Raw genomic sequence first — 27,913 nt, 5'->3', positions numbered from 1 at the left:
TCAATAACATACTATCTAATGAACAAAATATGAGAGTTAAGACATTAGGTTGTTTTCAGCACAAACGTTTTTAATATCTTGCTTTTCCTCTTTTGGCAGGACAGTGTGGACCTAATAATTTATCTAGGTGTTGTTTTTCCCTTCAACACAACTTTACTTGTAACTGTTTTCTATTTTTAATCGAGCAGTTGATTTAACTTCTACTCCTATTATCATTATCATCATTATTAAATTCTGTTTTGCACATTTTCTCAGTTTATTTATTTTTTATTCACCACTAGAAACACACCTCGACCGTTCAGCTTCTATTTTTATGCAACTGTTTTTCTATTTTTCACAGAAAAGGTGATAACAAAAGTATTAGTGTATTACTGGCACCAACTGTTTATTTATATATTGCCATTAAAACACCCCTTTCCATTTCTTTGTTTTTTATTTACCTATAATGTCAGACATGTACATAGACCGGCCAAACAATTCATATTATCATGTCAGCAACAGCAAAAATGGGATCGATGACTGGATGTGTGCTATTGTAACTGTTTGCTAATTTAATTAATAATACCAAAATTGTTAGTGTGTTACTGCCACACACTGCTTTCTTCTTCCTTCTTGTTAGACCTAAACCAATCAAAAGATTCCCATAATCATATCAGCAACGACAAGAATGGGAAATGTCAGATAATGTGAAAATATTGGGAGGAAATTGAGGTGAAATTGTCTGGATAAAAAAAAGTATAAATAAATGATTGGTTGTGTTTATGTTTTATTTTATTTTATGAAAAATGGGTTGTGAAGTTTGTCACTTCTGGGACTCCGTAGAAAACCTCCCTCATTTACTTAAAACCCTCACTTTGTGGAGTTAAATTACAAATAATCCAAACGAGCGACCCCAAAAAAAGAAAGCAATGAAAAAAAAAGAAAACATTTAAGAGTTATGATTGGCTCAAAATCCTCCCCCTCTGATATGACTTGGGTTTTTTCTTTTAGCAGGCGAGGACAGACTGAAAAGCATCAGTGTATGAGAGCTGGCGCTCATCCCAGCGCCTCAGAGTCAGTTCAACACAGCAGCAACATGAATGTACTTCAACATGTTGCCCCCATGTGGTGGTTATTAGTACGGCACGCTCTGTCGTCCGTCTCTCCGCCTTAAAGCACACACATGCATGAGCACGGTGCAACCTGATCTCCTGAACAGACGTCTATCTCCTCCACCATAAGCACTTAGACTTATTGCTTTAGGCCCGTTGCCAGTGTTTGTGTGTGTTGTTGGTGCATGTGGACTGAAATGTGTCTGCAAGGTTTCAATTAATGTGTAAAAAAAAAAGAGAAAACGAGATGATAATTCTGGGGGGAAATGTCTGCATATACATCGACTTAATCCGGAGCATATTTGCACAGTCACTTATAGCTTTGTGAGTTTTCACGTGCACATGTGAGTGTGTGTTTGTGTGTGTGGGTGGGTGAAGTGCCTGCCTTGTGGCGCTTATGCAACCAAAGTAACCTGAGCTGCTCCACCATGTCGACAGCGGGGACTGGTGAGATTCTGCAGGAAAGCAGATGTTTCACAGAGTTTTGCAGACGGTTAGCTCACACTGCGACTCCGAAGTTTTAATCAAACGCAGCAAACGCTGATAACTGTGTGAGTACCTGCGATGGATTTGCTGTGGTGATCGACACCACAGCAATGTGCTGAGCCCTGCAATTACAGTTTCTGAGCGTTTTACACAAAAACAACACATTTTAGCTGGAGTAGTTCGCACTTAATCCCATAATCCCTTAAAGGGATTGTAAGAAAAGGTTAGTTTGTGTGCTACAGGTAGGTGTTTCGAACATTAGAGGAACAGAGGTCCGTCGCGTTAAGCAGATCTTCCAGTCTCGTTGTAGTGCCAGGCCTCTCCTGTCGCACATGTGAGCCCATGCGCGGAAAGGTGAGAGAATGACTTGGCCCGCCTGCGGATGAGTCTCTGTTTTAAGCACAGTGCTTACCACGCGGCCACATGGTAGGAACAGAAGGTGGTGTCTGGGTGCTGTCTGAGATTTTATTAGAAGCCTCTGTGTGTCGGTGCCAAGAGGTCCAAGAATATCCCCGTTTGCTAATATGCTTGCTTGGATCTCCATCTGTGCAGCTCTTGTCAGAGCATGTGCACGCATGTCTTAGTTGTGAAGTTTTTTTTTTTTCTGTGCTCATGTGCTCTTATCTATGTATATGTGGATGCGACTGTGTGAGGTGCTGACAAGGAAGAAAAATCCAGGGACGATGGTTTGCTCTGCGATCTGACACGTGCCTGTTTTTATCTCTTATGTGTCGTCAATCCAGCACTGACTCACTGTTCCTGCGAATCATGCAGGGAGGCAGAAGTTAAAATCATCGGATGGTAATGTTTCGATTAAAAAAGCCTGATGCAGAATAGATAAAGATTAATTCCAACAACTGACTGTATGAAGCTGCATGCTCTGAGAAGGAAGCCTATATTATAAATACAAATGATCAAATTATTGTAACTCACAGCGACAGAGGCAAAAGCATAACTATCTGGTGGTTGCAAGCTTGTAATTAAGCTATCACTAGCTCCATGTGTTGGTTTTAAGGGTTAGGGTTGTGGCGATGACGTATTTTTGTAAGCGAACCCAGAAGTTAGCATCGCTCAACGTAAAGTTTATGGGATTTTTCAGTTGGATTTTTGATTATCGTCGAAAATAATCTATGTGGTAAACACAAGTTTGTGATACTTACAGGTTTTGTTCAGCAAGATAATCTACACAGATGAACACCTATTTCGGGATTTTCGAAGCGTAACTTAAATCGCTAGAAGTAAAAAGACCACCACTGTCTTACTACACAATTACTAGACAAGTTTTCTATAAACTGATGAATCTCCAAGATGTAAAGTTAAAGTTAGAACACTTTTTAATTAAAGTCGACCTGTAAAGACAGACTAGTGAGTAGATGAGTCTCCGTGTTCGCTATGATGACGTTTAATGTCCGTGACGACCTCTGTAGTCTCATTTAGCCACTTGTTAGCAAACGCCGTTTTTAAGACACGTTAGCATTTTATAATTAAATTGCGGTACATTTAATGATGTATTTTATGTCGATAGACAGAAAAAGCTGTATGTGCTAGTCAAGGCCAAGGCTTTTTTACATAACCTTTAACTGCAAATATATATATATATATATATATATACTGCTAGCTTAAAGCCTTAAGTTCAGTTCAGTTAGCTGGCCTTGCTAACGTCTTACATTAGAGTAGAAGAACACAATGTTTAATCTGTTTCTTACACTTTTTAAACTTTTTTTTTAAAGGCATATAATATGACAAAACCTTTCATAACCCTTTGAGGGTCTGGCGCTCGGACTGGCTGTGAGCATTTTGTTTGGCAGTATTTGACGGTAGAGTTGCTTTACTGTTTCTTTAAAGTTAGATTTTTATCAGAAACCTCAATCTTTAAAAACAATGTGGAATGCTTACATGAGGTGGACCTTGCACAGATTGATACCACAGCCTTTGCTAACTACAGTCACATTAACTACAATCAAAGATATAATGGAGGATATGGCGCCATGTGAGCCTGATTTTTTATCTCTGTGCACAGAAACACGAGCGTTTCCAACTGTAAATAAACCCAGACCTCTGACTTTTTTGTTCGAGGTTCCATAACTCGGTGTTATTTTAACATTGTCGTAAAAAAAAAATAACATAAATTATGAGAACAATAGTATTAACAGTGAGAACACATCTGAGGGGAGGCAGCAGGCTGACTAAGCAGAATAACAGCCTCCACAGTCAGATCAGTTTGGACCGGCTCCACTCTGGTCTAGAAAACCACAGCCAGGAACACAGTTAGAGGCGACCAACCCCCGAAGAAACAAACATTCGGGGCAAGTTACAGATGAAGGGCACACAATTGTGTGTACAGTGGAAAGAGCTCTCTTTCTCCTTTATCTGATGGTTTTTGTGTGTAGTTTACCTCATAGAGAAATAAATATATCCCGCACCACTGCCGCTCTCATTGCATCCATAGAAATGCAATAATAAGTATGCAATAATAAGCCTTGTTCCAGTTGCCACGTTTACGTTAAATCCACATTTTAAATCCATGTTCGGAGTATAAAAGACCTTTTTAAAGCTGGAAATTACAAGACGCAGTCATAAGGAAGTAAAGAACAAAACATTACAACACTCAAACTCCATTTTATGAGAAACTAGCAAAGCATCACCAACCCAAAAATGAGTGAATAATGACAGAATTTAGATTTTTGGGTGAACTTACCCTTTAAACGACAAAGCATGAAATGCAAGGAAGTAAGATGGTAGATAATGATTGAAAGTATCCTTTAAATTATGATCAGAAGTCGCCATAGTGTATCATTTTTATAACAGAACAATAACAAAAACATGATATATATGTGATATATTGCTTAATGCATCTTTAAATCATGTCAGTAACATTGTAGTCTTGCACAGGGAAGAACAGGCCTTCTTTGACATGCTGGTGCAACAATTACTTACTTTAAAACTTACTTTAGTGAACATTTCTTTGACCTATGAAAGAAAAAAAAGGGAAAATAATGATGGATCAAGTCTGTCTGGGTCAGCCACTCAAGTCACATGTAAGGGAAACAGTTGAATCGATGTTTCTGCTGTCATCATTGTCCGCGAATGTTCTTATATAATTCATTACTTGGCGCCGCTACTGGGAAATTAAACAAGTTACAGTTGAGTACAAACAAAGTATTAGAAAAACAGGGTTGAAAGCCAGTGTCTGCCATCTGGTCTAATGGAAAGGATATGAGAGCATTCGGCAGACATCAACCGAAGAGAAGAAGCACAGTGAGTAAGCACAATGACAAAATGTCTGTTTTCCAGCCTGTACTCTTCAAACAGTCTGGAACAGCTTAAGTCTGGGTTCTCACCAAAACACTGCCAGTAACAGAGGTAAAACCACACCTACCTCAGAGAAATAAATATTTTGGGCAGTTTTCTGATGAAGGGCATGAATGTGAACTGTGTCTGGACCAATAAAAATGTGTTTTTATTCAGTATTCGATCGGTTTATCAATTATTTGCCTTTTGAAATGTGCACGGACGGTATCCAGGGTTATTCTTTTACATAAAGGGTTATTACACAGCTCTCCAGCGCTCCTCGTTCCCCTTATGCATGTTTAACGTCATCGCTTTGGTTTATTGGCACACAGCTTTACTGCCTTTGTTCAGTCTCACTGTTCTCATCAACTGCTCCAACAGTAGTAAACAACTTTATTGGCATAAAAAAAAAACTACTCTACCTGGATATAGAGCTTGACAGAAGGGTTGATATTTTCCAGAAACTCCAGATGAATGCTACCGTTGGTCTGCGTCTGCTGAACTTGTAAATTTCCATCTGTTCACCACAATAACTTGATAATAGGTCAGTCTAGTGTTCACATCTTGCTGTGCTGTTCCCAGGATGCCCAATGATCTGTTAATGCAGGTTTACAATTAGTTGTGACACCAGGCGGGGCTTGTTAATTACAATGAAAGCTGCACATTTAACTTGGCCTTCCATTGCTTTGCACGGGGCACAAGGCATATAACTGTTAAACTTCTGGGTTTAGACTGTCCTAATATACTTTTATTAACAGACACCAGTAAAACACAATGAGATGACACTCCTGTGTCAAGTGTTGTGTGCCTGATGGTCTGTATTTGTGAATGCAGACACTTCTTGATAGGAAAACACAAATAGCGTATTCACAATGCCTTCTTACTTGACATGTATCGAATAAACTGATTTTATATTGCATGTATGAATCAGTTTGCCTGATTTTCCAAGCTAGAGAAATAAAAACCAGGCCAAATTTTGGCACCAAACCCAACAAGTCCAGCAAGTTTATCATAGAACAAGTACATCAATGGCACATACTGTAGTTTGACAGTCTGATGTTAGCATGACAGGATATTGCAAATTTAAGCAGTAACCTACAAACTCAGCCTCCATCGCAGAAAACTAATGAACGTGCACTCAGATTTTGGTGTTGATTCACAGTGGGATTAATAGCACTACCAGCCCCTTTCCAAATATACTGCTCATTGAAAAAATAACTTTAAAAAGTCCGGTTGAAAGTGGCGTTTGCTTTCTCCTGGCCGGGAATTTTACTCTTTTGTACATTTTTCCGCCCGTGGCGAACTAGAACCAATAATCAGCAGGGCCACGATACTGGAGGATCACCACTGTTAGACACTTTAATGACTATGACTGAGTTATACTGCATTTTACTACAATTTGGTTTGAGACATTTACAGAATATGATAGTATTTATGATAAAATACGTGTTGATGAAATGCAGGAACTCAGTACACAGTGGGTTTCAATGTCTGCAAACACCTTTGTTATTTCTCAGTTAATGGTGTGTTAGGTGATTTTTTAGGGGCTCTGAACTGTTGACCCAGCAATGCTAATGAGCTGCTCACACGGCCTCTGGGGCATCTCCTGTGACACCACAGTCATCTATCACTGATGTCAGTAGTGACGCATGAGTGGGTAGAAAAGGGAGTTGTCTTTTTATCTATTATACAGAAACAAAGTTCCAGAGACAGAAATGACTCACGGAAACAAAAGAAACTCAAAAAAATGATATACAGGGCTTCATTTAATGCTGCAGAAAGAGATGCTATAAGTTTGTCCAGATGACTGTTGGAAAGCACCATTGGGTATCTTGTTATGTAGGCTTTGTGTACTTGTTTACCAAAATCACAAACTGTTTTGGTGTTCATATTCCTTCCCACCGCATTGTTTTTCAGTGTCACAGTTAGTGCAACAGTTTTACATCAGCATCTTTTAGGCCACTCAGCACCAGCCTTACCCTTCCCCTCATGCCACATGCTTCTTACATTTTGTGACACTCTGTACTCTGGTTAAATCAACGTGGGGGGCCATGAAAATAAAATGATTCGCAACAGTTTTTTGCACCGCTGCTTTAGTCGCACAAGCTCGGCTAGACTTACACAACAGTAAGAGTTAAAAGTGACACAATAAACAGCAAGACATCGAGTGAGTTGTTGGCAAAAGATAAAGAACAAAAACCCAATGGCACTCAGTAGGGTGCATACCGCAGCCATGGCCCAACAGTCCCATTTTATTCAATCGGGCCTTGTCTAAATATATGTAAGTTAGAGATATTTGGATCCATATCGCTCATAGATACCAGCCACTTGAACACGCCAGGATCCGTGTGTTATTCCCTGAGAAGTTAACAAAAAGGAGAAGAAAAGAAAGTGTGACAAAAATTCCTGGATCCACACCAAAAGTTAATTGGGTCTTTGGAAATGGAAATCCGCTTTGTAGTTTTTGTGTTATCCTGCTGACAAACCAACCGACAAACAGACACAGGCAAAAACATAACCTCCTTGGTGGAGATAATAAGGTAATAAAAAAATACGATTTAATAAAGCTTGCAGATGTGAGCAAGGACAAAACAATTCTAAATTGGCGGTCGAATGACTCAAATTTTCTGAGATAAAAAGGCTAAAAAGAGCATATTTTCTTACACATCTTGGGAAAGCAGATATCTTGAGTTAGTGAGGTATGAAAGTTTACCACACACATGAGAAATGCATCCAAGATGGACCCTATGTGAGCTGAGCAGCAGACCGCACTGCGACCAATTGAATCCAGCCGTCAATTCCCGGCATGCTGTGATAGTGTGATGGACGTCTACCAACAAATGGGAGAACCATTTGGCTAATTATCTCCCCCCCAGCCCCCTGCTCCAGTTGCATCTGTCAGATCAGTAAAACCCTACCCTGGTCCATTTCCCTCAACTGTCTCTCCATTTGTATATAAGGGAGAAGAATGTGGAGGTACGTGGAATAATTCATAACAAAGACATATGGGATCAATTGAATGTGCTTCAACCTACAGTTACCTAAAGTGCCATGCCTTTGTTCGAAAAACAGAGGAGAGATGTTTGCGTCAAGCGTTACGCAAGTCTTCTCTGGCCGCCTCGTAACCTTTTTGTCAGATTTTCCAAAACCTTACTCACAGCTCGAGAGGTACGGCTGAATTTATTCTTCTTCATAACTGGGGCGTCTGGGTTAAATGGCTGCCAAAGATCGTTTTCACATTTTTCCACACTTCTCCTACTCTTAAGATTTTTCCACAGCCTGCCAACCTCAACTTCAACTGGAGTTTTAAACTTGGGGGTGGTTGTTTGGAGGATAATTACAAGAATGCACTAGAAGTGGGCTGTGTTTGTTAAGGGCATAAACGCTGGACAAGGTGGAGGTATTATACATTTTTTAGCTTTTTTGAGGTAAAATATTGCTGTTTCTTGTTGCACCTGCTCTTGGTTAGTCAATAGACGTTTTTGGATGATGCTCCCGCAGACATTCATACTGATGACACCTTCAATTTTATATGACGACCTGACTCCAGCCTGCTGAAGAAGAAGCCTCCCCCCTCCTCCTCCTCCCTTTTTTCCCTCTCTCTGTCTCTCCATCTAGCCTCCCCCCCTCTCTCTCCTCCCTCTCTCTCCTTCTTTCCCTCTGTGTTTTTCTCCAGAGACTTCCAGTTTTTGAACACCACACTGTTCTTACCTACTGGCCCTCCACCCCACGCGCACACGAAGAGAGAGAGAACCACAGGTAAGCTCGCATTAGGGGCACGGATTTGTGATTTCCTGTTTGATTATTCCTCTTTTATTTCTGTTTTCTGGATGGGATTATCAGCTGCCACTGCTGGGCTTTGCTAGTGCTGCAGCAGAGAAGACAAGAAATTCCAGTGCATGAAATAAAAAATCTTAAAAAAAGTTGGACGATTTGCACGTGATTCTGAGAAAACCAACTTAAATCTTACATGTTTGTAAAGATCTGCACCGCCCTTTGAGGACTGTTTCATAAATTTCGGCGACTTTAGACTTGGGAAAGCAATCTGTTGCACTTGGATCCAGCTTCTGTCTGCATTTTTCATGGGTCTGGAATGAATCACTCTGGTTTTGCATTGTCTGAAGGAATTTGATTTTCCACAGTCGTGATCCTAAACTCATTATACATCTGCTTTTTACTTCCTTCTTCCATGTGTTTGCCTACCAACACACTTCACTTGAGCGTTTCACACGTAAAACAAGATTTAAACATCGGTGTGATGTCTGTGTATGCACATATATTGTGTACTCTTGGAACATCTGTGTTGCATTATTGGTCCCATCGCTGGTTTATGTAGAAATGTGCCTCATGTATAGATGAAGTGGTGCTGGAAGCACTGCAGTTTGGTTTAAGCTGCAGCTGTAATGATGTGGCTCGAAAAAGATAATTGAATCAAGGAATCTAGGACTCACTGGACTCCAGTCGGTTTCCATGAACTCTTGACCGATTATATAATACTCTGGGGAGTGGGTGTGGTGATATGGTGCATGTAGGGGGTGGAGGTTGTTAGTTTGACATCTTTTGAGCATAGCCGTTTAAAAGTTGTGGTTTTATGGGTCTTTTGTCCTTCAGTTTTCTTTGAACAAATCAGATCCATTTATTACTTTTTATTGTGTTGCTCTTGTCCTGTCTAACTTTTCTATGTTATCCCCTGCCTCCCCCTCCCTTCTGTCTCTTGGATCCCCAGAAGCCATGTTTCCTCTCCGTCTACCCCTGTTGGCCGTGTTGGTCACAGTGGCCCTGTGCCAGTATTATGACTACGACTACCAGCCTAATTCCATGCTGGGACCCTCAGGGCCCAATTGTCATCAAGAATGCGAGTGCCCAATCAACTTCCCAAGCGCCATGTATTGTGACAACCGCAAGCTCAAGTTCGTTCCATTCGTCCCAACAGGGATCAAGTACCTGTACCTCCAGAACAACCTGATAGAAGAGATCAAGGCAGGTGTGTTTGATAATGTTACTGATACACTTCGCTGGCTGATACTTGACAACAACCAGATTACCAATGGTAAGGTCGAAAAGGGCACGATCGACAAACTCACAGTCCTGGAGAAGCTGTTCTTTAGCAGCAACAACCTGACAGAGCCAGTCATCCCTCCCTCAAAGTCCCTCGATGAGCTGAAGATTATGCACAACAAGTTGTCCAAGTTCCCCTCTGGACTCTTGAACGACAAGGAGAATCTGACCTCCATCAATCTTCAGTACAATCAGCTGACCTCCGATGCCATCGCAGGGGCGTTCAAAGGGCTGAAGAAGCTGCTGTCCCTGGATGTGAGCCACAACAAGCTGAAGAAGCTGCCGGCCGGAGTCCCCAGTTCATTGGAAATGCTCTATGCCGACTACAACGACATTGACGGTGTTGGAGCAGGATACCTGAACAAGCTGCCCGTGCTGCAGTACCTGAGGATCTCCCACAACAAGCTGGTGGACTCCGGGCTCCCTGCTGGAGTGTTCAACACCACATCGCTGGTCGAGCTGGACCTGTCTTTCAACAAACTGCAGTCCATCCCTGAGATCAACGAGCTGCTAGAGCAGCTGTACCTCCAGGCCAACGAGATCAACAGTGAGTGGCAACTGTCAATCTTTTCTTATTTATGTTTTACAATACCATCTTTATAAAAGCAGTCTTCAATGCTTAATGTCTTGTTTGACTATTGTTGAAAGGTGTATGTAGTGGTATTTAGTATGTCTTACCAAGGCCCACTCTTAACCTTTTCCGACTAAGGCGGTTCAAGTGCCAGTTCCTTCTCTAGAACAAGTTCTTTGTGTTTTTCCAGTCTGGTTCCAGAGTGGCACCAACACTTTGCTGGGCCAAAACAAAAAACTACTTGCGTCAGTAGTTGGGGGCGGTGTTCCCGAGACCAAGGACCAACTAAAACCGCTTATGACCGTCATTTTTAAAAAACAAAGCTAGTGTAGTGTGTTCTGACTTATCCATGGGAGAAAAACAAACGATTTTAACTATTTTCACTAATCAATGATGTGACTTAACATCGATTCTTGGTTCACTTCAGTCGAAATGAGGTATCTGTGTATCCTTAAGGTCTAGCAAAAGTTTACTTTCCTTCCTGTCCATAAATTTTTTTTTTAAATCATGCATTGTTGACATCCATTATTGCTCGCAGTCCTCCTCTTTAATGCCATTATGCAGGCACATTACTACAGTATGCTTGTTTATGCATTATCGCCACTGACTATCGATCAACAGAACAGGGTAAAACCAGATGCACACCAAAAGACATGGACTTGTAAAAACAGTACCCTTGACCCCCATTATAAGAGGGCTTAAAATTCGGTCATAACGATTGAGCATTTGTTTTTCTACCATATTGCCTAACCTTCTCTCTCGATTTCTTAATCTCCGTAGAGTTTGACCTGTCAAGTTTCTGCAAGTATGTTGGGATCACCAGCTTCTCCCGCCTGAAGCATCTGCGTCTGGACGCCAACAACATCACACAGAGCAGCATGCCCCCTGAATCCCCCAGCTGCCTGCGCCACGCTTCAGATATCATGTTTGAATAAGGCCCTCCCTCCAAGCCATGACGTTTCCATGACCCCCTTATCTACTACCATGGCACAGCTCAGCCCAAAGCTTTCTGGATTTAAATTAGTATCGCTCCTTTCGTAGGACACGCGTGTCTTTGCACATAAGTAGTATGCAAATCTGGGCTACTGTAAATGCATCTTCATCAATTAAATGTATATCAAGAGCTGGGCTGATTTGAGATACGATGCTGCAAATCGTTTTGCAACATAACATGTTAAATTTATCAAGAATCAAACAAGTGTTTGCAATATTTGGCTCTGAATATGAAGTATTCTGATTGTATGTTGGCAAATGAAATAGAAGGAAAAAAAAACAAAATATATAACAGTCTATGAATAGAGAATAATTCATAGTCAAACACACACTTTAAACATTCCTAACTTGCATTTGATTATATTGAATAAAGACACAATGGGGTAAACATTGACTCCCAATGTCTCAGTTCAATAGTAGTGTGTCATTTTGTTGTCTGTCTTGTATGTTCCAGTGTTTAGCATGTATAATAGAATGTGGGTACAATAATTAATCCATTGCTGTGCAAAGGACCAGCAAATAAGGACTGCATATTCAGATTTCAGTGTATAAAGCCTAATGTGATAAGTGATGAACAAATATAAGATAGCACATAGCGGTCACATTTGCAACATCTTGAATGAATCAAAGTGGTTTTAAGGGAAATACCAGCGTTATTTAGTCATGTCCTGCCTTCTCTTCTTCTTGACAGATTGATGTCTTTGAACTATGAGGTTTCCATTCTGAAATAAGCGTCCTATTCCTTAAATCAATAATGTTAAGTAGGACTTTGGTGTTTCTGTGGAAGTTGGTGTTCAAAAGAATAAAAATACTGGTATTGTCCTTGAAATGACTCAGTTAAACTTTGAGATGATAGTATTATGTTTTCTTGGACTCACAAGTCAAATTCTTTCTCTACCTGATTCCTCGCTGTTACTTTCATGCGCATTGCTGATTTGTATACAACATTTGCATTACTTGCATGCAACCAATGGTACCATTCTTTGATAATAAACTACAGCTTTTGCAGTTAAGGTGCTTTCATTGTTACGTTGTTGTTTACCCTGTTTGATGAATGCTACCAATACAAAGTCAACTTGGCAACAGTGTCACGTTGATTGTAGTTATGTTATTAGAAATATCACGTTTTGTTTTGCTAGTTTTTCATTTCATCGTCATGTCTTTTGTGGCCTTTGACTCAGTAACTGGATTTGAACTTGGATTTAATGTGAGGAAACCAAAAACAGTTGAATAAACTATATTTCCAACATATTTGTATGATATCGCTTTTTAAGCCTGCTGTAATCCATCTTCAGCATGTACGGAAACAAACTGATAAAGCCATCATACATGACTAAATGTAGGTTGAATATAGCTGAATAAACTTTAAGGACAACTTTTTAACCTGCCATCCTTTATAAAAGGTTTATCATTTGGAATAAATGGTTTATTATCATGAGCATTAATCCTAAATTAACTCTTTATAAATCTGGAACAACTTTTCTTTGGCTGGTGTAATAAATCCATATGTTACACAGTATTAAGTTCATAAAGTTTTCCTTGTTTTAAAGTGGTACCTTTAAGGTATGCTGTAAATAAAGTAACCATCTTTGGGTACAGAGTGCTGAAGGAAGTTAGCATCGCCCTGGTTCCCTGGACAAAAAGCCATTGGATTTTGGATAACTGTAGAAAATAATACGTTTATGATACTTACATGTTTTGTTCAGCATGATAATCTTCACAAATGCACAGCACTCTTGGTGACATTGATTTTAGAGGCGTAAATGCATTTGCTAGAAGTAAAAAGGAAACATTAACGCTATGCTACAAACAAACTGCATCATGGTTACATGACTTAAACATCACCACTACTACTTCCTACTACACTATATCATACACACCTTACTATAAACTGACCAACCTACAAGTTGGAAAGTAATAATAGTTTGCGACTGAGGTCCACCTGTAAAAATAGATTAGTGACGAGATGAGTCTCCATGTTCAGCCTGACTATTAGCAAAAATGCTAATTTGCTAATGCTTTCCTTTAGGTTTTAGGACTTATTCCGGTGGCACTCCATTCTCTGCAAATCTCTGCATTTACAGTATGTCACTGACAAACAAGCTGAAGCTCAATGAAAGGAGCCAACAAACAAAAGACCATACAGTCTCCAGTCAGCCTTATCCATGGAGATAATACAGTATATCAGGCAGTTATGATTACCTGCAGATTGCTACTTACTTGGTTAAGTGTGCTGTCTTTTTTGGCTACAATTTTCCTTACTGGCCTGAATCTTCAGGATGAAATCATAGTGACGTGTTCATAGCGTTGTGTTCCCGTAATTAACAAAAGGAAAATATTGAGTTTTCAAGATGAATGGAAGATCCATTTATTTAGTCTCCAGTGCCTGTTGCTATCTTTCAGATATACCGTTTACATTCACGGCCCAACTGTTTTTAAGGAGCCATACATTGTGGTCTCAATCTGTATCTTGTATTCCCAGGATTGCACTTTGTGCCTCTCAAGTCATTAATTTACAGTAATGACAGAGAACCCATCTCTGTTCTGTCCTGTTTCAATGAAGCTGCAGAGTGAGGCAAAATAAAACTACTGGTCCTGGAGGGATGCAGGGGTTGCAGGGTTTTGCTCAAAACCGCAGCTTTAAGATATTTTCTGTGTAAATCTAACCTTCCAACTGTCTCGGACAGAAACCACAAATGTCCCATGACGATTTAAAAGTATTTTATTTTTTCAATAAAGCTTCCCAGTTGAGCTTCAATACAAACAGTTAAAGTTTCCTTAAGAAAGGACAGTCCTTGTACTGTTTCAGTAAGATACATTTTAGGCTGCATATTTGGCTTGGCTGTGTGCTCGTTGCCCCCACATGTGGTCAATAGTGATAAAATTGTTGTCATTTTTCTAAAACCCAGTGTTTTCTTTTACAGCCAATACTGAACCATTTTTCAGTATGATTTATGCAGGTACAACGAAAGGGTTTGCATTAGCATGGCTATTTCCCTACAGAGAAAACCAAAGTTCTACTATTTTGCATCTCAACAGGACACTTTAAAACAATAAGATAGCAATTGTAGTGATTTCTGTTCAGATTTGTGGCCCTTTTGTGAGGATGAGGTGCTCTTGTGATTGTAGGAGTCTGAGAAATGTTTGTTTCCTGGTGTACCAGGGGGAAATATAATGATTTCTGCATTTACCAATATCAATTTTTCAATAAGAACAACCCAATAGCAAGAATAAATGTTGGCAATGTGCATTTCAGCAAACAACAGATACGTTTCTTTTTGGTCAATGTTCCACTTTATGATGTGACAACGCTGTGTTAACAATAAAGAATTACTTGGTTAGGGTTAGGCAAAGATCACATTCAGGTTTACCCTGTTATATCGCCACAAACTGGAATTTGTAGCAATGTTTTGTCAAAAATATCTAGTTTTGTTGCCACTCACACAGCTGGAAAATGTCGTCTCGTTAAAAATATCATGGGGTTTTCACGCTAAAAAGTGTTAAAACATCTTCTCAAACAGTGGTCTCTTGTCACAAAAACCCAGTGGTTTCCCTCTAACAGATGTCGAAATGCCATCTCAAGATGTGGTCTCTCATTCGAATGCTGCTTTCCAGTCTCTCATAAGAAATGTCCAGTGGTTTCACACTTAGAAATGCTGAAATGCAATCTTTAAAAATGGTCTCTCGTCAAAAATATCCAGTGGTTTTCCCAATAACCCATGCTGAAAACCCTTTATGTTTTGGCTTACCTGGTTCTATCGCCACAAACACAGCTGTTAGATGTCCCAACGTCTTGTTAAAAATATCCAGTGGTTTCATGCTTACGAATGTTTAAGTGCCATCTCAAGCAGTGGTTTCTCATCAAATAAATCCAGTAGTTTCCCTCTTAGAAATACTGAAACACCATCTTGAACAGTGGTCCCTTGTCAAAAATAACCAGCAGTTTCGCACTAAGAGACGCTGAAACGCCATCTCAAAGAGTGGTCTCAGGTCAAAAAGATCCAGTGGTTTCATGCTCACAAATATTGAAACACCGTCTCAAACAGTGGTATCGCATCCAAAAATTTCAGTGGTTTCCCACTAAGACAAGCTGAAACGCCATCTCAAACAGTGGCCCCTCTTTAAGTGCATCCAGTGGTTTCACACCAACAAATGTTGAAGGCCATCTCAAACAGTGGTCTCTTGTCAAAAAAATCCAGTGGTTTCCCGCTAAGACATCCTGAAACACCATCTAAAACACTGATCTCTCATAAATGGTTTTTTTTTTTTTTTCCTGGTAATTGCTGTTGAAAAGCCATTTCTAACAGTGGTCTCTTGTCCCCCCCAAAAATGCAGGGGTTTCCCACTAACTAATGTCATAAAGCCATCTCTAACAGCGGTCTCTCACTTGACAGCTGTCTCGCCTAGCTGTCGCGCCAACCGCCATCCCCTCCTCCTCGTGACATGAAAGTTAGGACATATAATCAGAATGTGATATGAGCCGTATCGCAGAAATGTTGGTAGAAATGAGAAACAGACACTTCAGTCCTTGAAGTGTTGTATTATATTCTTTAGTATGGCGACTAAACTAAACCAAATTGTGTCTACATCATCAGAAAAAGCCTTAAAAGTCTGCTATTCATTATCAGGTCATGTGTTCCAAAATGATCAATGCCCATAAAGTCTGAAAGCAACAGTAAAAAGTTATTTAACACTTAAGTTGTGCTCATTTAAAGTTTTGAAATAACACAATTTATGATCTTGTACATCATTTGGTCTCATCCCTTCCTTTCGCAAGACAATGAAGACAGATAAATGTCATCGCTGACAGAATAAAATGTTCCTTCCAGACCACAGCCTCCTGTTACATCCTCTGCAATGTCCTTTGTGATATATGAACGCACTGACACTGGATGATAAATCAGAAGCGAGTTTCATAGTCATTCCTTGAGTGTGTACTACACAATCGCTTCTTTTTACAGTATCGAGAGCGCAGTTGCGGAGCTGTGCACTAACTGTAACAGCAACACTAATCCTAGCTGATGTGCACCACATGTGCTGGAACCACTAGTTCCCGCTACGAGTATTAGTCAAGAGTTCCTTATTAAAGCAGACACTATTTAAAGACAGTAGGTTAGGTGATTAGATACGTGGCATTTATGGTTATTATCTAAATGGCTTCCAGATGTCCCATTTGATTCCTGCTGGTGTTTGCAATGAGATCCAGCTGTAAAGTTCTGTTAAACTTCAAATTTGATCCACTTGTGTGAAAGAAAGTCAGTCTGTCTATCAGAAGCTGCTGGGAGGTTATTTAAAATCCCTACACTTCCCCATGCCATCCAATACAAGTCAGGAGGTAAAGATATTAGCAGTCTGCTCACTTCCACTACCATTACAACATGCTACATGTTTGTTTTAACGGCTTTTTTCACATTTCACTTGTTTTTACACCGTCATTTGTACAGATTTTCAATCTAGGACAATTTCCTCCTCTTCCTCCTAAGTCGCCCTTATTTAAATCCTGAATGGGGCTCCTGCTGCTCGTGTCTAGACAAAAAAGTCCTTTATAAAGACCTAAGCCTCACAGCCTCCTGTGCGAGACGATAGGTGAAAGTATAATCAGCTGTTGCAGCCCCGGCAGCCCAACTCCAAAGATCGTCCTTCAGTCCAGACCATCTCCAGCTGTTCTGTCTCTTTATCTCTGTATTTATTTATATTCTGTGTCCATCCAACGTCCCACTGATCTGGGCTCTAATTTCTCTCTCCAATTTTTCAATCAACATTTCTGTTCTCTCTTAGTTGCTGTCGGACATTTCCTTTTCCCCCCTTTTATTTGAAACTCTCTCCACGTATCTTTTACGTTTCTCTTTTTCTCACCCTTGTCCCCAAAAGTGTGGACATGGGCTCCAGATGTCACATCTGCTGCCTTAACGCAGACACGCACAGAGCTGAGATGAGAAACGGGGTAAGACGATGGGGAGGGTTGACAGAGATAAAAAGTATAATCCCTCCTCAAAGGTTCCTCGTTTGAAAGTCTCAATATCAAAATAAATTAAGCCTTTTTGAACAGTAATTAATTCATATATATGTCGAGCAGTAATGACCAAATAAGAACAACTAAGAGACTAAGAGACTAACTAACTAAGAGAGCCTGGCTGTATCCTTGCGTTCAAGATTTGATCCCTGGTGCGGACAGTGGTGGCGCAGAATATGGCAACTTCTACCCTCATTGCATGACGCAACATCATTCCTAAAACCCATACATAATCATCGGAAAAGGAGCAGCTGTCTTCATTTGCTCAATAATATTTGAGCCATGTAATTAAGTCTTTTTATCCCATTCATGTGTGCAGGGAACCAACAGGAAGTTAGCTGGCTCGGCCAGGGAATGTATCGGACGTCCGTGTGCTTGTGGGCCCAAGACTGCGGAAGCATGAGAAAGCCACTGTCTTCGTAGCCAGTTCTCCTCGAGACATCCACAGTGGGAAACCAGTGAGGGATCACATCTTTGTTGTTGCACAAGTGACTCATACTGGATCGTCAAAGTGGCCACAGGGAGGGGGGCTAGCATGAATTTATGTGAAGGTCTGAGCCAATGGTGAATGCTAGTGATTAGCAGAAACAAGGACCATCTTCAAAAGGAGCTGAATATTTAAAAATACTTAGTGTGGTATCATCATTTACCCTGAGAGAAACATGAATGTCTAATTTCACAGCAATCTGTCTAAGAATGTCGCTTGGACCGCATTTTTATCTCCAAACCAAACCGAGTCTGAAAGAGTAGTAGCTGACAGGAACTCGACGGGCCTTCTGTTTTTTTATGTCTGGACCAAACGGCCGATGCAGTTAATGTCACAGATTTTGTGTTTCCCTGTCACGCAGTTGTGACCGTGGTCACAGCTCGTCTGATTTCAAACATATGAAATCAGGTCCCCGCATCGATTTTGCTTCACGTCCTTGGCTCGCTAAAACTTCATGAATGTTTGTCGCCTGGAAGTAACAAACAGCCTCTGTGTTGCACTTATTAGCAGTTATCACTTGATATCACTTATCAGATATTTCAGATTATTTATATCGGGACCATAGTGATGGCAAAACAGTCGCACTCTTGCAGATAACTTCCAAAGACAAAGAAAACCCATGAAACAACAGGACAGTAGGTAGGTGTGCTTAAAATAATAATGTACACACAGTTTGATTTAGATCTTTGTCTCTTTTGGGTTGATGTCTTTGAACAAATATTGGCAAACATCAAACCAGAAATGCACACAAAACTTGTACTAGTCTGATAAATGGTTGCCAGGTTTTCTGGCATTAAGAGTTTCCATGATATCTCACAGTTGAGTCACTATAAACATAGTTTAACTTTCACTTCTAAATAAGTGGTTAACTTTAATTGTGGTCTGGAGCTCCTGCATTACCACAGTAGACAGTGTCGTATTGTGAAGCTGCGTCTGGCAATGACCCCGTGTAAATTCACTACCATTACGTCAGTGGGTAATATATCAGTGATAGGCCTGATGGGAAAAACTACAAACAGAAGACTCGGCTTGTAAAAGAAAGGGAGTTTTCCTGTAAAAAGTTGGGTGTGAATGTCTGCAAACCCCTCTAAGCTCCTCGTGAGCCTCACCTGACAGCTTAGTAAACACTCCCCAAGGCCTGTAAACTGGTCATGCACCCATCCCCCAGAGTAATGGGTGAGGAGCAGATCATCCACGGCAGACCAAATGGTTAATATGGGTGGAGTGACGGCAGTTTAACCCTCAACACTGATGACTTCAATCTCAACAAAAAAAGAGGAAAGAGGCGGTAAAAACTGCTGGGCTGGCAGAAAAGCAGGCACGACAAAACTCTGAAAGGACATCCCAACTCACACACAACCGTCCTCCCACCAACGACACATGCTCCATCCTCTCTGTTTAACTGGTACATGTCCAAGGTGCAGCCCTTGGGGAATCAAACCAACAACAATACGAGTCTAACTGGGCTGGTTTGCAGCACTGACCACATCAGAGCCACTGACACTGCGGACAGTCGTCAGAGCTAATCAGTGGAGAAGCAGGGGAACCAAACCTCACCTGGCTGCATGCAGACCGCTCACACCAGCTGGAGAAGCAGGTAAAGATGATTTGCTTTTATGTAATAAATCTGTTTGAGAGATGAGGAGTGGAAAGCTATGACGAGGGACTGTGCAGTGTATTTTTCAGATGGTTTACATCTGATTGGAGTTATCTTTACCTTTGATGTGGTGCACCTTGCTAGCATCTGTCTCAGAACTTGCAGGTGAAAGTGGTGAAGCAACCTCGAGGCTTTGAAAGTGTTACCATGCAGTTTTTGTCTGTTTCTTCCAGTCACAGTTCACTTAAAGAGACTATTTTAATAGACACTTTTGGTATCAACAGTTTTACTCACACCTGGAAATGAATGAACAAAGAAAAAACAACTGTGGTTATTTTCAAAGTTTGCAAATGACACACATGTTTGGAAAGTAACTGTTACTTCCAAACTTGTTTTTTCCACATAATAATTATCCATAAACACAGTCACTTTCTCAGCTCGGGATGCAGTAAGCCATGCAGACTCTTTCCAAATGATTCAAAGTCATGAAGTGGATTTCAGCAAAAGCCATCTGCTGGAACCGAGCCCACAAAACCGATGCAGTGCAAATACAACCCGTTGTGTAATTAACATAGCTGGCTCAGACACAAAGTCCCTGGCAGGAAATTAGCATTATCATATTCCTCTGCATGTGTTTCTCCTTAGTCTGTCAGGCAGATTTTGACAACATTTGTTTTCAGTCATATTTATTCCATCTTGCAGAGATCTGTAAAGCCCTGACTCACCTTTTTTCAACAGTTAGGTCATTCAAGTGTAAATCTTGACACTTTATAAATGCCTATTGTGTTGTAAAGTGAGTGGAAGGGTGTAATGTGTTTCCATCAAATCACAGTTTTACTTTAATTAACTGTAACCATGGTTCAGTGCTTTACACATCATCAATTGCAGTTTTAAACTTTACTCACATGTCTGACACCTAGAGTACTTGTCTTAATACTTGTAAAAAGACAGACGTGTCAGTGACAGATGGACAACTTGACTCTTGATTTTATCCCAAAACATTTTACATGTCTGCTGGTTGGCAATAGTCTTAGCAAGGCTCAGTGGAAGCATATTCTTGGAAATTACAAGCTAGCTGTCCAGTTTCTTGACAAACTGAGCTGCATGCCAGTTGTAAGGTCAGCAGCCTCTGCGGTGTAACAGCATGCTCAGATACAGGACATTTGTGTTGTAGTTCATTATGGGTGTACTGGTATTAAAAGATAAAGGTAGGGAGAACAGTCGGCTATGCAAAGAAGGGAAGTCACTTAAGACTAACCTGCTAACAAGTCAAGCTTGTTAGGATGGTGCAGTGACTGATACAAACATCGCATGTCCATTCATCAAGTCAGTGATTTGTCCTTGACGCACAGTTCCTGTAAATGTGCTCAGGACAATCTTGTGAATGTGTGACTGATCATACGAGATTACAAACATGTGTAAAGGAATGACCCCTGTTCACAAATTCAGCGTGGCAATCACAGGAGGAGCTCTAATGGGATTGCACGGCTGATCATGGATAAGTGTTGCCCCTATCCTCACACAACTCAGCTGGGATTATCCCGTTGCATTCAGTCCACTGCCGTCATCACTGGAAATTAGCGCAATCTCATGCAGGGCATGCTGAAAGGGCACCTGACCTAAGCGAGCTTCTACAAAAACAATTTGCCCGATCAGCTTGCAGTTAAATCCCCCCCAGATTAGGTCTGACCTCCCTCCCATAACACTATTACATCTGTCTGAAGAAAATGTTTTGTACTCACGGAGAGTGCGTCACCTTTGTGCTGGACAACCTTGAGAAAACGCTCCCTGCTCTTTGCTTCCTAGCATCTTGCAGTTCCCTCAGATTTTGATGTAGATATTAGTGATGCTTCACTTAATCCAAAAAGTGTTTTAGAGTATTTCGAAGCCGCTGAGTTCACAGATCTGCCTTCAATCTGGTTCAAGCAATAGCCTCTTGGTATAATTCAAAATAAATTAAACTAAAGCCATGACGAGACTCGCATACCAAGAAATTATGGATCTAATGTGTGCAAAGAAAACCCTCAAGACTAATTTCTTCCATCTCAACTGTTTCTCACAGGCCAGGAAGGTCCAGGTGTAAAACATCTAGACACATTTATTGTCAAATAGTCCAATTTTGGTGATCATGTCCTTACAATGTTAGTAGACAGGATTGATGGCCTCTTGGATCAACGAAAAGGTGTTAGGTGTCCTTTAAAAGTTAAGCTGTATTTGTGTACATTTAGTTGAGCTGTATTTTTGTACTTGTTGTTTATTCTACAGTCTCCGTTGACTCCAAATACTGCAAGACCTTATAATTCGCATAAAGCAGATTAATGAATGCTGATCACACCGTGGACGGCGGTAGCACAAAATTAGCGCAAAGGTCAGCAAAGGACTCTGAGGGATTTGTGAGTGGAGTTAAAAAGAGATCAAGCATGCCCGCCAAGGGAGGAAGGGTTGTCCATGTGGAAGTCAGCAGACAATGAACAGGTAGGATTGCATTAGCCTGTAAGTGGGCCATGTCTCAAGTCTTGAAAAGGCTTAGCGTACTATACACCACCTCCAGACCTTTGATCTCGGGGGAATCTAATTGGCCAAGAGAAGCTTTGGTGTCATTATGAGTGACAAGCTGGCACGAGTTGAATGAAACACCAGTGGTACAAATAGAGGGAAGTGCGAGGTACAGCCTCATCATTTGGGACTACGCTTGATAGCTTGCTGAGAAAGGACGTAGACAAGACAGAACCTACGGAGTTTCAGGTAAGCTGGGTTCTTTGAAGGCGATGACATTGACACATGTGGGTGGTAGTTTGGTAGATGTTTGTCGTGCAGCTTTGGGTTTTATCTTTATGGAAGATTTGCGCTAGGTCAAGAAGTTGTGACCCTTGTACAGTGAAAGAGCAGGGGCGCGTCTCTTAAAACAGGTGTGCTGGCTTTGTCTTTGAAGTGAGGCCATCCATGGAAAAGCGTGGCCTACCCGAAATGAGTTCCAGACAAACGCGGAGTGCATCAAGAATTTAAACAAGCACCAGATGGCAGCTGAGAGGAATCAAGTAGTGCCTCGAGAGATGGGTGGATGGAAGGTGGAAGAGCTGACTACAGATTGTGTTTGATTAGATTCTCTTTTTTTGCGCTGCCTTGTTACACAGCATATAATGTGTCCCATCTTTGGCATCTCACTTTTTCTCCTTTACCCCTGTCAGTGGTTAGAACGAGGCCATCTGGCCATTCCTTGAATTGTTGTCTCTAAAAAGGGGAAGAATTCAGTTCTCCTCAAGGGAATCTGTGCATGCTTGCACATGTGTTTATTTGCATCAATCATTGTATCAGCTGTACAAACCAAAACAGATGGACTCAGAGATGTGCGGCAGGCGTAGCCATCCTCTACATGTTGCATCAAAACCTGATGAACAGTATGCATCTTACAACTGACATGCAAAGTCGTCATGTCTGAGCTTTCAGGTTATCCTAATGCTATTAAAGTTGACCTGGCTCTGCATCCTCTCTGTGGAGCTTTAACTGTCGTTGGCAGGCAAAGGAGTGACCCGGAAAGAGCAGTTGACTTTGCTCTGTTGGCAGCTGGCATTGGAGTTTAATGATAATGACATTAGTGGTAGAGTAGGCTGCGTACTCTGGTGGTGGCTAATTTGGGCCAGAGTTTTTACGAGTTCATTCGTAAACACTTTGACATTTGTTGGATGTTAGCCGTCAGATCGGAAGTGACTGTTGTGTGGGAAAGGTCTTACCAAGACTGTTGTTGAGATATGAATCACGAAACAGACAGTGTGCTCCTAATTACTCAAAGTTCCCAATCCTTTGCATCTTATCTGATCCTCTTTACCATTGATGTCTAGAACTTCCAGATGTCTCTTTGCCCTACCTTGTCTTATGATTAACACAGTGTAGCACATTACACAACTGTCTATAATGATATTTTGTCTTCCTTTCCATCATAGGTTGCACAGCGAAATGGCACTTCTCCTGAGTCTTCTCTGCATCTTGTGCCTGGTTGGGCCAGTTCTTGGCCAGGACATGCAATATGAGGAATTTATGGCCCAGATTCAAGCCTGTCCTAAAGAGTGTCGCTGCCCCGCTAACTTCCCTCGTGCTGTCTACTGTGACAATAAAGGCCTGACGAGCATCCCCAACATCCCTCCATACACGTGGTACCTGTACCTGCAGAACAATCTAATTGAAGTGCTGTCAGCAGATGCCCTACGTAATGCCACATCGCTGCGCTGGCTGAACCTCAACCGCAACAAAATCACGAGTGAGGGAATGGAAGCAGGGGTCCTTGAAGCAATGCCTCAACTGGCACACCTCTACATGGATGACAACCTCTTGTCTTCTGTGCCATCTCCACTGCCAGCCACCCTGGAGCATCTACGACTCTCTCGCAATCGCATTTCCAAGATCCCTGCTGGTGTCTTCGTTGGTCTGGATAAGCTAAACCTCTTGGACCTCCAGGGGAACAAGCTGATGGATGATGCGGTGACTGAGGTGAACCTGAAGGGTCTGAGCAATCTGGTTCAGATCAATCTAGCCAAGAATCAGCTGAGCAGCATGCCCCTTGGCTTACCACCAACCACCACCCAGCTCTTCCTTGACGGCAACAACATTGAGAAGATCCCAGCTGGCTACTTCAAAGGTTTGCCAAAAGTGGCATTTCTGAGGCTCAACCACAACAAGCTTGGCAGCGGTGGAGTCCCCAAAAATGTGTTTAATGTCTCCAGCATTTTGGACTTGCAGCTATCCCACAACCAGCTGACTGAGGTTCCCCTCATTCCTTCAGGCCTTGAGCACCTTCACCTCGACCACAACAATATCAAAAGTAAGTCATGGACATTTTCCCAAAGCAAATATTGCTTTTTTTCTGATTATACTGCTTAATATGTTTATCAGAGAGGCAATCTGTAATGCTATTACAGTCTCATGATGTTACTTCCCTTTGTGTTTTTACAGGTGTGAGTGGCTCCAACATCTGTCCGGTAGCCGTCGAAACTGTGAACGAATCTGTCAACGATAGCGTTCCTCGTCTGCGCTACCTCAGACTGGACGGCAACGAGATCAAGCCACCAATTCCCAGCGACGTCATTCTGTGTTTCCGTCTCCTCAGGTCCATTGTCATCTAAGGAGCAAACAAAACCAATCAGCGTGTTGTAAGCTAATTCCAACTTCGGACAACTGATGACTTCATATTGTGGACACTTCTCTGATAAATAAGATGTGTGAATCTATGCAACAGAAATGGTGACATGAGTATTATTTGCATGTTTGTGACAAAAAACTAAAATATCTGACGGTAGTTGGCACCAACTTGTTTTATTGCCACGACTTTGGAAAAAGTGCTTTCCAGTTCCAGAGAACATAGAATTTTCAGTGGAGTTTTAATAAAATCTTAAAGACAGTACAAAATTGTCAAGAAAGTGGTGGATCAGAGGCTTTATTGAGGCTGCAATCTGTTGACCACTAGCTGTGCCTTACGTCGGTACATCTGCATGTACAGTTCAGAATAAAATATGAATATAGTTTAGCATGACGGTGATTTAGGACAATATGTATGAATGGCGTTTGGAGCTCTTTCGGCACTCATGTCATTATGCTTCTTTGAGCAGGAGGCAGAGCTTATAATATCAATTGTATTTTTTTTATTGTTTCAGGAAAACCTTTGCTTTATTTGCTTTATTTGTAGACTTGAAGCCAACTTCATGGTCTTGGGTTCTAGGTTTGTGGTCTTATTAGCTTTTTTTTATTAATTACTCTATTCTACAAATAGACACATTTACTGTAGGTAATTTATTTTTTATTTAATATTGGCGAAAAATGAGTAGAAACCTGACAGTCCTGTGAATATTCATGGCCAATATTCCTCACTGTTTTGTATACAGAAATGTAAATGTAAAAACAGTCTTTAAAAAAAATGCCAACTCACTTTTTAATTCTGGTTATTATTTTTCTGAATAAACTGTGCAAGAGATTTCATTTGAATTGTCTTCAATTTGAATAAAACTTTTGAAAATTAACATGCGCCCTTGTGTATTTTTGTCATGTTTTAAATAACTCCAGCTGTTTACATGAATGTAACTTAATTATAATTATTTGCCACATATAATAACGACAACATTTGTGCAAGTCTTTCAGGATGTCTTGAATAATTACTTTAGGGAACTAATGTCATTAGGTCATCATTCTGGTCTCATTCTGTAATAACATGAGGCTTACTCCTCTAAATGGCCTCTAACATTACACGTTAGCTTGCCAGATAGGAAGCATTGTGCTTACATTAGCTAACCTAAGACGTGACTATACAATGTGATGTGTCCATTAAGATCATAGCAATTATATAATGTGAATGTACATCGTAATTTTACCTTTTAACAAACATACAGTTGATGCCTTTGGTGATGGTGTTGATGTCCAGCTGATGTTGAGGTCTACCACACAGCCTATTCCAGTCTTTACACCGGACAAAATTTGTCTTTGGTTTTGGGGAAGGGGTAAACAAAACGTGTTCCACATGGTCAGGATTGAGTGACGCTTTTAGAGGTCCTTCAGCAACATCTTTGAACCATCAGCTTCAAACCTTGAACCTAGCATATAAGTTTAACAGTAGACAGGAAGTGTGGCTGAGGTTCGTCCAGGTACCAAGCTTGCTCAAGAGCAAAGAGCGAAAATGGGCAGGACTCAGGAAGGGTCAATTATGGAAGTCTAGTTCATGTTACTGAATCCATCTTGCACACAAGCACACGGAGAGAATGGAAAGCAAACCAGACCCCCCAAAAAGGATTTTATTCTCATACCAAGTGAATTCATCATGTCACTGAAGTTACCGGTCTTGTGTTTGAACTAAAGACTGGAGAGATAAGTCTTTCTAAGATACAAAACAAGGTCATAAATGTAATTGTAGGTTCAAACGTGCCAGTGGTGTTGTGGCTGTATAAACATAGGGAATCAGACAAATTGAAAAGACAAATCCGGAGGGACATTGGCTCATTTCTCAGCATATTTGATGACCCATTAGCTTCTGCTAGACAACAGCTAACATTAGCATTCAACCACTTCCTGACTGTTCGATGCTGTTACACAATACCATGAAAAAAAGGCATAAATTGGCTCGAAAATATGAACCCATATCTTGGACACATCCAGCCGTGATGTTAGCCAGAAAGTGGTTGAATACTAATGTTAGCAAAAGGGCTATCAAATATATGAGTGATTATTAGTATTATGTTCTGATACTCAACAGATAAGATCAAGATGGCGAGACAGTACAAAAGAAAGATAAATGGACGCTCAGCTTCAGTGGTAACAAACCACAAGTTGGACAGAAAGAAGAAGAAGCAAAGAGGAAGGACTTTGAACTTGCCAGTCACATCAAGAAACGTCTACTTCGAGAATAAACGATCAGGCATAATCAATGTCTCTGCTAGCATAACATTTCCATTTAACTGTCAATTATTACACCAAAGCTCCCACAGATTGGACCCAACTCCGCAGGGCCTCTCGGGCTCTTTACAATGCACTCGGTCATATACTGTGTGCATCAATCATTGTGTCAAGATAATGTTGGGATGATATTTTATTCAGTTCTTTGCCTTTTCAGAATGCTTGGCAGAAGAAAGGCCCTGAATATAAATCCCAGCTTATATGGCAGGTGCAGAAGGATGTCTGGCACTCCCGCTACGTCCTTTTCCCCTCACTCATCAAAAGGTCTAGAGTTACCATGGGAGTGAGAGAGAGAGCGGTGGGCAGGTTGAGACAAAATCGGGGCCAAATAAAGCTGACAGGGTAACGCTAGCCAGTAGCTGTGTGTGTGTGTGCGTGTGTGTGTGTGTGTGTGTGTGTGTGTGTGTCCTATTTTTTGTTTGGACAATGGACACTGAAGACGATCTACAAGTGCATGTAGCAAGGACCACTTTCCGTGCGTATCTTCATCCTTGACCTCCCCAGATCAGCTCATTCTCCGGACAATTATGGTCTCCAGTGACAGAACTCAGATCTGTAGGTTAGGCAGAGCGTTTAGCGAGCGACGGTGCAAAGAGAAAGCAGCTTCAACCAAAAGGGAGGGCAGAGGCCTTCTTCCAAGCGGGGACTTCCTCTCACCACCATGCTAACAGGGGCTCCTCACAGAGCTCCCATTGTGTACAAGGGCCCCGTAGATCCCCCCCATACATGAAAGCAACACATGCCAGAGTTTCACCTCAGGAAAAGGCGGACAAATATTTCAGTCTGATTGAGCCACACTCTTAGAAAAATAAAGGATACTCTTGTAAGGGATAAAAAAGGTACTTTGCCATTGGGGGGCCTTTGCTCTCTCTTTCTCTCTGTGTCTGATGTGTGT

The 27,913-nt window shown here is 41.1% G+C and overlaps 2 protein-coding genes across 4 annotated transcripts; both read left to right on the top strand.

The window, feature by feature from the left end:
• The first annotated feature begins 8,493 nt into the window (after nucleotides 1–8,493).
• lum (lumican) lies at nucleotides 8,494–12,737 on the top strand. The gene is made up of 3 exons (XM_084346236.1): nucleotides 8,494–8,627; nucleotides 9,595–10,473; nucleotides 11,278–12,737. The coding sequence occupies exons 2-3, from the start codon at nucleotides 9,600–9,602 to the stop codon at nucleotides 11,430–11,432; spliced, it is 1,029 nt and encodes a 342-aa protein (XP_084202362.1). The 5' UTR covers nucleotides 8,494–8,627; nucleotides 9,595–9,599; the 3' UTR covers nucleotides 11,433–12,737.
• A 6,767-nt stretch (nucleotides 12,738–19,504) lies between these two features.
• Nucleotides 19,505–25,563, top strand: kera (keratocan). Of its 3 annotated transcripts, none has more exons than XM_084345419.1 (3): nucleotides 19,505–19,587; nucleotides 23,529–24,403; nucleotides 24,535–25,563. In XM_084345419.1, the coding sequence occupies exons 1-3, from the start codon at nucleotides 19,556–19,558 to the stop codon at nucleotides 24,702–24,704; spliced, it is 1,077 nt and encodes a 358-aa protein (XP_084201545.1). In that variant the 5' UTR covers nucleotides 19,505–19,555; the 3' UTR covers nucleotides 24,705–25,563. The 3 variants fall into 3 exon arrangements, with proteins under 3 accessions (XP_084201545.1, XP_084201546.1, XP_084201547.1); XM_084345420.1 differs by lacking the exon at nucleotides 19,505–19,587 and adding an exon at nucleotides 22,019–22,062; XM_084345421.1 differs by lacking the exon at nucleotides 19,505–19,587 and adding an exon at nucleotides 22,249–22,332.
• Nucleotides 25,564–27,913: the final 2,350 nt, after the last annotated feature.

This window comes from Pagrus pagrus, assembly GCF_965226575.1.
Source record: "Pagrus pagrus genome assembly, chromosome: 23".
In the NCBI taxonomy this organism is placed as follows: Eukaryota; Metazoa; Chordata; class Actinopteri; order Spariformes; family Sparidae; genus Pagrus; species Pagrus pagrus.
The sequence above is the reverse complement of the archived record's forward strand: the minus strand, read 5'-3'. Positions and strand labels throughout refer to the sequence as shown.

What these genes read in the sequence shown, in the direction of transcription:
- lum (XM_084346236.1), top strand. Translation starts at nt 9,600, where the DNA reads ATGTTTCCTCTCCGTCTACCCCTGTTGGCCGTGTTGGTCACAGTGGCC. An exon ending in CCAGGCCAACGAGATCAACA is followed by an intron (nt 10,474 to 11,277) that starts GTGAGTGGCAAC and finishes TAATCTCCGTAG; the next exon opens with AGTTTGACCTGTCAAGTTTC.
- kera (XM_084345419.1), top strand. Translation starts at nt 19,556, where the DNA reads ATGCAGACCGCTCACACCAGCTGGAGAAGCAG. An exon ending in CACACCAGCTGGAGAAGCAG is followed by an intron (nt 19,588 to 23,528) that starts GTAAAGATGATT and finishes TTTCCATCATAG; the next exon opens with GTTGCACAGCGAAATGGCAC. An exon ending in CGACCACAACAATATCAAAA is followed by an intron (nt 24,404 to 24,534) that starts GTAAGTCATGGA and finishes GTGTTTTTACAG; the next exon opens with GTGTGAGTGGCTCCAACATC.